At 38.8% G+C, this 8,424-nt stretch overlaps 1 protein-coding gene across 2 annotated transcripts; it reads right to left on the reverse strand.

Moving 5' to 3' along the window:
- Positions 1–825: 825 nt before the first annotated feature.
- Positions 826–8,043, reverse strand: LOC127789918 (ABC transporter B family member 11-like). Of its 2 annotated transcripts, none has more exons than XM_052319016.1 (13): positions 7,881–8,043; positions 6,314–6,737; positions 6,065–6,119; positions 5,765–5,940; positions 5,448–5,669; positions 5,121–5,359; positions 4,502–5,027; positions 4,130–4,403; positions 2,846–3,729; positions 2,447–2,713; positions 2,102–2,365; positions 1,688–1,981; positions 826–1,591 (listed from the first exon to the last, which is right to left on the reverse strand). In XM_052319016.1, exons 2-13 carry the CDS (start codon positions 6,650–6,652, stop codon positions 1,241–1,243), a joined length of 3,891 nt encoding a protein of 1,296 aa, XP_052174976.1. In that variant the 5' UTR covers positions 6,653–6,737; positions 7,881–8,043; the 3' UTR covers positions 826–1,240. The 2 variants fall into 2 exon arrangements, with proteins under 2 accessions (XP_052174976.1, XP_052174985.1); XM_052319025.1 differs by lacking the exon at positions 7,881–8,043 and adding an exon at positions 7,573–7,843.
- Between the last annotated feature and the right edge of the window lie 381 nt (positions 8,044–8,424).

The raw sequence follows: 8,424 nt of genomic DNA on the forward strand, positions 1-8,424 counted from the left end.
GTCTTTTTTGTAACTTTGACAACTTGATTGGAACTAATTTGTTAACATTAAAATGATTCCACTATAATTGGAATTTCATTTCATTGTTTAGATAAATCACCAAAAAATAATATGGAATTGAAATTAAGTAAATAATTTAATCATATTATCTTTATTATCTCAATCAAAATTGAGATATTAAATAGGTTATCACACACACACACACACAAAAAAAAAATGTTAAAACTTTTCAGATTTTACTCTTCAAAATAAATGGTATGGAGTCAAATTCTCTTTAATCTTTATCATAGAAAAGAAAACATTTAATCAAAAATTAAAATACCAAAAATAAGATTGCGTAAAAATAATCGTTAGCCTTTATCATTCATTGATAAAGTTGACCAAACTAAGTTGTTGATTAAAATAACACTGATAGTATGATTTGAACAAGCAAATGAATTATTTATGTTTTAATAGAAAAAAATTTAAATTAATTTTATTAGGTAGGGCTTGATAATTGCAGTTTATTTTTTATTTTTTTTGTGTAAAATTTTAAACAAAATGTGTAGTGATAAAATTGTTTATGAATTAGTTATTAAAAGTTATAAATTTAAATTTTATTAACATAGTTAATTTTTATTTTTAAAAAAAAAATTAAAAGATATTTTAAAAGATACTTTATTAACATAACCTCAAGACACTAAAATAGAGTATTTATTTATATAATAGTATATATAACTATTTTTCACATATTTTTCAATCATTTATCAATAGTATCCAAAAATATTATAGATCAACGTCACATCTACTAGTGCTTAAGTCTTAATTTACATATAACAAAAATGCTAATGGAATGTACCAAGTATTAATTTTATTGGGTGGCTAATCTTCCCAGCCAAAGTCAATTGCATTTACCTGAATCTCTACACATTTCTAATGCCAATAATATAACATATGAACAAAAGATACAAAAATTCTGCAAACTGAACTACTTTTAGCAAGGTCTTACAACAACAAAAAGACATTACAAACCTTTTTAAAGGTATTAAAAAGGTAAGTAATGATACTTTAAATATCGATTCCACTGTATATGGTGCGAGTCGACCCAAGAATCCCCACTAGTGGGCTCCAAAAAAAGGGGGGGAACTTGCAGCTTGCTACCTTTAATTTAATAAAGAAGTGGAAAGATTTTGCAGAGCTAAGAGAAGAAGCCCGTGTGTGGAAAGGAAAGGAAAGGAAGACGCTTTCTTCTGTCCCTCAATTATGAAGCGCTCATGTGAAGCGCCACTAATGAGGCGTAGAAACCATCTTTAACTTTAATCAGAGTGTCATGCCTTCCCTTCTCTACTATGACACCATTTTGGACCACCGCAATCACATCCGCATTCTTGATTGTGGACAGCCTATGTGCCACCACCACCGTTGTCCTGTTCACCATCGCCCGGTCTAATGCATCTTGAACCACTCTCTCCGACTCGGCATCCAGCGCGCTTGTGGCCTCGTCCAGGAGCAGTATCTTCGGACTCTTTACCATGGCACGAGCAATCGCTACTCTTTGCTTCTGTCCACCAGACAGTTGCACTCCTCGCTCGCCTACCACTGTATCGTACCCCTGCAAATAATCCAATACGTAAAAAGAGCTCCTATAAACAACCAGTGACTTTGAAATCATGGAAACTAATTCCAACTGCTTCCACTGTGCTCTTACCTGTTGTAAACCGCTGATAAACTTGTGGGCATTTGCCAGCTCTGATGCAGCTAAGATTTCTGCCTCTGTTGCATTACCATCCTTTCCATATGCAATGTTAGCACGGATTGTGTCATTAAACAAGACCGGCTCTTGGCTGACCAGACCCATCTGCTGCCTCAGCCATTTCAATTGCAACCTCTGAATCTCAATTCCATCGAGTGTAATATGACCTGAATCAGGATCGTAAAATCTTTGCAATAGAGCTATAACTGTTGACTTCCCGCTTCCACTTTCTCCAACCAGTGCTACTGTCTGAAGGATGAGATTCATAGCAATACAAATTGGAGTTAATATTGTACCATGACAAACAAATGCCTCTTTGAATATGGAATGCGTGTGTTTGTTGGTAGGTGGGGGGAATAGGATTATTACCTTGCCACTATGAATGGTCAAACTGAGATCACGGAAAATTTGAATATCTGGCCTAGTTGGGTACTTGAAGCTTATATGTCGAAGCTCAATTTCACCCGTTACGCTTTCTAAAGTCATCCCGGACTCATCACTTGGGTCTATCTCCGACTTCCTGTCAAGAATGGCAAATATGGAAGCAGAAGCCGCCTTGGCTTTAGAAGAATCAGGAGCTAAGGAGCTTGATTGAGAAATTCCAATAGCTGCCATGGTGAGAGCAAAGAAAACCTAGAAGACCACAAGAAAAAACTTTAGTCTAGTTAAATAAGAGAATGAACTCTTTATGGATAATGTGGAATATGTACTCACTCGGAAAACATCTGCGAATGTTGTTTTACCATCCTCAACTAGCCGTGCTCCGGCATAGAAGCTGGTAGCATAGACACAAAATAGCAAAGCAAAAGATGTCCCAAAACCTATGCCACTAATCAATCCTTGTCTTATCCCTGTCTTCATGGGTCCTTCACATTTCTTCCTGTACAGTTCCATGACTTTTTCTTCGGCACAGAAAGAAGCAACTGTTCTTATACTTCCAACAGCATCATTGGCTACTTGACTTGCTTCCTCATACATCATCTGTACCAAAATACACTTAGATTGTAATGAATTATTGGTGAACAAAAAGAGCATCTTAAGAATCTTTGGATCAAATATATATATATATATATATATACACGTAGGGCAAAACTGAAATTAAATGGTGCAAACCTTTGCATCTGCACTGAAACCTTTCATGAACTTCACTTGAACAAAACCATTCAACCCTATCAGAGGTATCAAGGCAAGGACAATCAGTGCCAGTTGCCAACTTGCTGTAAAGGCAATGATCAATCCTGCAACTACTGATGCAGAGTCTTGAACAAGCTGAGCAAGTGCATCCCCAACTAGAGCTCGCACAGTAGCTGCATCAGCAGAAAGTCTCGCTCCAATTGCTCCACTCGAGTGCTGAGGTTCATCAAACCAACCAACCTCCATGTGAACGACCTTTTCAAAACACATTGATCTGATCCTTCCAATCAACTTACAACCAGCCACGGAGAAGAAGTATGTCCGTGTTGGAAATGCCAATAATGATGCCAGTCCAAGGATGAGAAACATGAGTGCCCAAAACTTTGAATCTTTTCTTAGTTCATGGGGAGGCTCATAAAATGTTTTAATCACAGTAGAAATCAATAGACCAAAAATTGGCATTATTGAGCCATTAACAATAGCTGCTACAGATCCCGCTATCAGCACAGGTACCTCTGGCTTATTGAGATAGGCAAGTCGTCTTAGCGGGACTTCTGGTGGCTTTTCTGATGATTGTAGGTAAGAGTTTTCAGTTTCTGTCACTGCAGTTTCAGGAACATTAAGTCCCGTAGGTAGACCAAATGAAACTGAAAGGTGGCGGCTGCTATTTCCTGCCCCAGAGGATCCGCGGCTTATGGAACGGAGGAATGACATTCTTTGGCTTGATTGTCTACTTTGTTCTGTTATGGAGTCTGATTTCTCTTGGTTTGTTGCAGCTTGTTCAGAATCTTTGTTCACCTCTTGCAACCGTATAAGCTGAGAGTATGCTCCTTCTGGATTCTCAAGTAGTTCAGAGTGCGAACCTGATAGATTAACACGCAAAGCACTTAGCACGAGGAATATTTATTTATCATAACTGTGGTCTAAATGTAAATCTATTAAACGAACAAGAAAAAATAATCTGGATACAGAAACTGGACTATTCCTTGGAAATTCCCGCTAGCTGTGAAGTATCGCAAAAAGTGCTTTAATATGCTAAGGAATTTAAATAGTAAATCGAAGCAGGAAATGTAGCAGATGATAGAAAAAGAACATGGTTCATAGAACTATTTGTGGTTATTTAGGGGTTTTGTCAAAATTTGGGAAACGTCTTCAGTTAGCAAAGGCTGAAGGCGTGAAAGAACAGGTTTTCTCAGATATACGTTCACGATTGCTTTCCCCTCATTAACTTGTAAACTAATTAGCGACAGTATTGAGAAGTACCTTTTTCAACTAACTTCCCTCTGTGAATCACTGCGATCATGTCGGCATTCCTTACTGTGCTCAACCGATGGGCCACAATTACGGTTGTTCTGTTGTTCATTATCCTATCTAAAGCCTCTTGAACGATCCTCTCAGATTCTGCATCTAGTGCACTTGTGGCTTCATCTAGGAGTAAAATTCGTGGGTCTTTTAGAATTGCTCTGGCTATGGCAACTCTCTGCTTCTGTCCACCAGACAACTGAGTCCCATGCTCACCCACCATGGTGTCCAACCCCTAAATACAAACATTAAAATCTCAAGTCAGAATAAAGAATTAACAAGCTCATTAAACTGAATAAGCTGGATAAAGTAATCAAAAGTAAGAGTTAGAACCTGCGGCAGTTTGTCAATGAATTTAGCAGCATTTGCTAGCTCAGCTGCTGCTCTAATCTCTTCAATGGTTGCACCATCTTTCCCGTAGGCTATGTTATCCTTGATGCTGCATGCGAACAACACAGGCTCTTGGCTTACAAGACCAATTTTTTCCCTGATCCACTTCAGCTGGAACTCCTTGAGATTAATACCATCTATAAGAACTTCACCAGCTTGTGGATCATAAAATCTCTCTATCAGACTGATTACTGTTGACTTTCCACTTCCACTCTGTCCAACCAAAGCTGCTGTTACGCCACTCACAATGGAAAGTGAAAATCCGGAGAATATTTGCTCATCTGGTCTGGCTGGATAACTAAAATAAACATCCCTTAATCCTATGTCACCACGAATGTCATCCAGCTTCTTTCCACGGGTGTCATATGCATCTATCTCTGGCTTCCTATTTATGGTTTCAAACATCTTATATGCTGCAGCTTGACCTGCGGCGAATGCACTCATGCTGGGAGATGCCTGCCCAAGGGACCTGAAACAGCCATATCATACCAAATCCTTGTAAATGAATTTGAAATATATCTCAGACATTGTTCAAGAAACTAAGGTCGGAAGCAACACTCACATGGAACCAGTCAACACAGCAACAATTACATTGAGCACTTCACCACCAGTATAATGCTTTTCCAATATCATCTTTGCACCAAACCATATTGCCAAAGAATAGGTGCTGAACACGACAAACATAACTGCTCCAAAACCCAATCCTGCAGCTAAGCCTTCTTGAATACCTGAGTTGTAAGCATCTACAAGAGATTTATTGTAATTAATTACCGCTTGTTTCTCCCCGGTAAAGGACGCAACCTAGATAGGAAACAAAAATCGTTGTAAGTACTTAGGTGGAAAGGCCGAAAGGGGAGACCAGTTAAACACATCTGGATTAATTACATACAGTTCTGATGGACCCAATAGTTTGTTCAACTATGATTGCCGCTTTAGCGTAAGCATTTTGTCCTTGGGATGCCATTTTGGATATGGCCATGGCCGTGGCACCACCAGCTATTACTAGTAGAGGAATAGAGGTCAACAGGACAAGAGTGAGAAGCCACCCCTTGATAAATGCAATCACAAAGCCTCCCAAAAATGTGGAGGTCAGCTGTATAAACTTCCCAACCTGCATTCAAGGAAGACAGAGCGATATGAGTTTAATGCAAGAAAATATGGCATCACGATTTGTAGATTTTAGTTGTTTGAGGAGGGCAGTAATACCTTCTCCCCCATGGCATCTTGGATGAGAACAGTGTCACCTGACATTCGACCTATAACTTCTCCTGTATTAGTTTCTTTGTCAAAGAAAGCAATATCTTGTCTGATTATAGTTTTCAAGTAAAGGCTCCTTATTCTTGCAGCTTGTCGCTCTCCTGTTACCATCCAGCAAGCCACCTCTAACAAACAAACAAAAAAGAAGATTTTCCATTCAAAATACTGGTAAGAATGGTAATTTAATACTGTCCCCTTTTGAACAAACTTTGCCAACATTTGAAATACATATAGGTTGGATGTACTTACGGAGGAACGCTGCTGCACCAGATCCCATGGCCAAATAGACAAATTTCAATGATACCTGAAACACAATTAATCAAATCATATTTTGTCATCCAACAAGAAGAAGAGATAAAAAAAATTTCCCAAAATTTGCTAAATATGAACCACTGTGAATCAGATAGTATGGCGAACTGTCATGTCGGTCGGGCATCTTTCCCACTATACAAATGAAGAAAAATACGAGGAAAAGTAAGATTCCTCACTGATTCATACCTTGGAAACTGCGTCAACCACATGGTTGTTATTTTGGTTTTGTCCAAAAGAATCAACCAATTCCCCAAAGAGAATTGTCATAAGCGGCATACACAAGCCATTGCCAACAGCACCTATCGTACCAACGATCATCAGGGTAACATCTATGGAGTCTGCAAAAGCGAACAGTTTGTAAAATGGAACCGTTTTGGTGCTCTGATGTTCCTTAGTCTTCTTCGAGTCATGCCGATCCGCATTTGTACCAGAGCTTGTCCCAGCTTCTGTTTCCAGTGCAGAGCTTTTTGATTTGGCGGCCTTGTGCATATCTTTATCACCGACCAAGCCATTCTCGTCGGCCATTTTATCACCTTCAAGTATATGTTATCCTCCCCCGCACTAACTCAGAATTTTAATTCCTCCCAGAATAGCAAACTACGAGCCGCAGCTGGAAAAGGTCAAATCAGTAGCAGGTGTGAATTTATAATGGTAGAAAAACATGAACATCTTTGAAAATAATAATAATCTTAATTAATAAAGACAACGGGTCAAAAGCAACAAGAGGATGCAATGCTCAAGGAAAATCCAATATCTAGTTGATCCGGGAGCTCTCCCTCACAGTAGTCAAATATATATAGACTATATAGTCAAATATATATATATATTTATAAGTCTATTTGTGCTGATATAAACTAAAGAAAGAAATAGCACGATCTTGATTAAAAAAAAAAAAATTGAAGTTTCCTTAAGCGAATCAGAGCAAAGACTTTTCTTTGGCTGTCAGAAAACAAAGAAAGAAAAACTTTTTATAGAGAGAAAATGAAACAAATTTACAACCAGCGTTTAATACTCATCGTTTTTTCTACACACGAAAAGGCCAGCTAACTTATTGCTATCGACTGGATTTGTGTCTAGATCACTGCCCGTGAATAAGTGAGGGGATGAGACCTGGTCAGGCAGAGAGAGAGAGAGAGAGAGAGAGAGAGAGAGATGAAGAAGATCTGGTTTGTAAGTCAGAGAGGGGATATTTTTTCATAGAAATAAAAAAAAAAAAAAAGGAAAAGAAAACACTCCTGTACTCAACAAATAATCACCGACGATGAAGAAAAAGGTTACAGCATTTTCTTCGTGATCAGAAGTTCAACACGGAAGAGCGAAAATAATTAATTAATCAAGACTGAACTGAACTCTTTCCCCGCGGTGACTGGTGAGTGGATTTTTCGGACGACGAAGGAAGTTGAGAAATCGGAGGAGAATTAAATCAAGGCAAGAGAAGTAAGTACATGAAGAAGAGATTCAGAGTACTCAGCAGGCAGAACTGAAGATTGTCGCCAGGCCAATAATGGCAGCAGGATGATCGGAATTAATCATCTCATGATGTCATTTAAGAACAAGGATGGATGGATGGATGATGACAAGCAGAGGATCCAAGCGCTTCTCTCTCACATCATAGACGCAGGCCAGCGAATGTAGCGCTCTCGTGATTCCAAAAAGGAAAAGAGAAAGGAAAAGTAGTAGGTGGAATGGAGTAGAAGGTGGAAAAACAGAAACGCATCATTCATCACCATCGTCATCAGTATCGACAACTCACCTCTCTGTACTCGACTGACTCGTCGTCTTTTGTAGGTGAAAATCTCCCTGGCAATATTTCTTCTGTAAATCGATCGGTTGAGATGGAGCCCTTGCCTGCCTGGCTCTCTGCTCCGTGAAATCAGGATGGAAATCCTCTTTCAACAGACTCGACATTTCCATTGATTAGTTTATTCTAGTATTTATAGCGGCGAGCCTAGATACTGACATGTAGATAGATTGCGTGAGGACAGTTGGCTTTTTTCTTCCGCATTTAACTAACGCTGCCAAAAAATTCAAAAAAATTCAAGGAAAGAGAAACGTCGCCGGATTTGAATTCGGCTTTCTTGAAGCGCAAGACACACGAACCCCTCCGAACCTCTGCTTGGCCGTCAAACTTTACCAAACCTAACTAAGATATAATTCATTGGGTTTGGTTTATTAATTATTATTATTATTATCCTATCTATCGTATAGTCGTAGTAATCGTATAGATGTTGGTTGAAGGCTTTAAAACCTTGATGGCCAAGAAAGAAAGAAAGAAACCAACCCTCTGCGACGGACGG

This window comes from Diospyros lotus, chromosome 1, assembly GCF_014633365.1.
Source record: "Diospyros lotus cultivar Yz01 chromosome 1, ASM1463336v1, whole genome shotgun sequence".
Lineage (NCBI taxonomy): Eukaryota > Viridiplantae > Streptophyta > Magnoliopsida > Ericales > Ebenaceae > Diospyros > Diospyros lotus.

Excerpts from the sequence above, each read along its gene's own strand:
- LOC127789918 (XM_052319016.1), bottom strand. The coding sequence starts at position 6,652 with ATGGCCGACGAGAATGGCTTGGTCGGTGATAAAGATATGCACAAGGCC. Across the intron at positions 6,120-6,313 it reads TGGTTGACGCAGTTTCCAAG|GTATCATTGAAATTTGTCTA; the intron begins GTATGAATCAGT and ends ATTGTGTTTCAG. Across the intron at positions 5,028-5,120 it reads GCTGTGTTGACTGGTTCCAT|GTCCCTTGGGCAGGCATCTC; the intron begins GTGAGTGTTGCT and ends TGGCTGTTTCAG.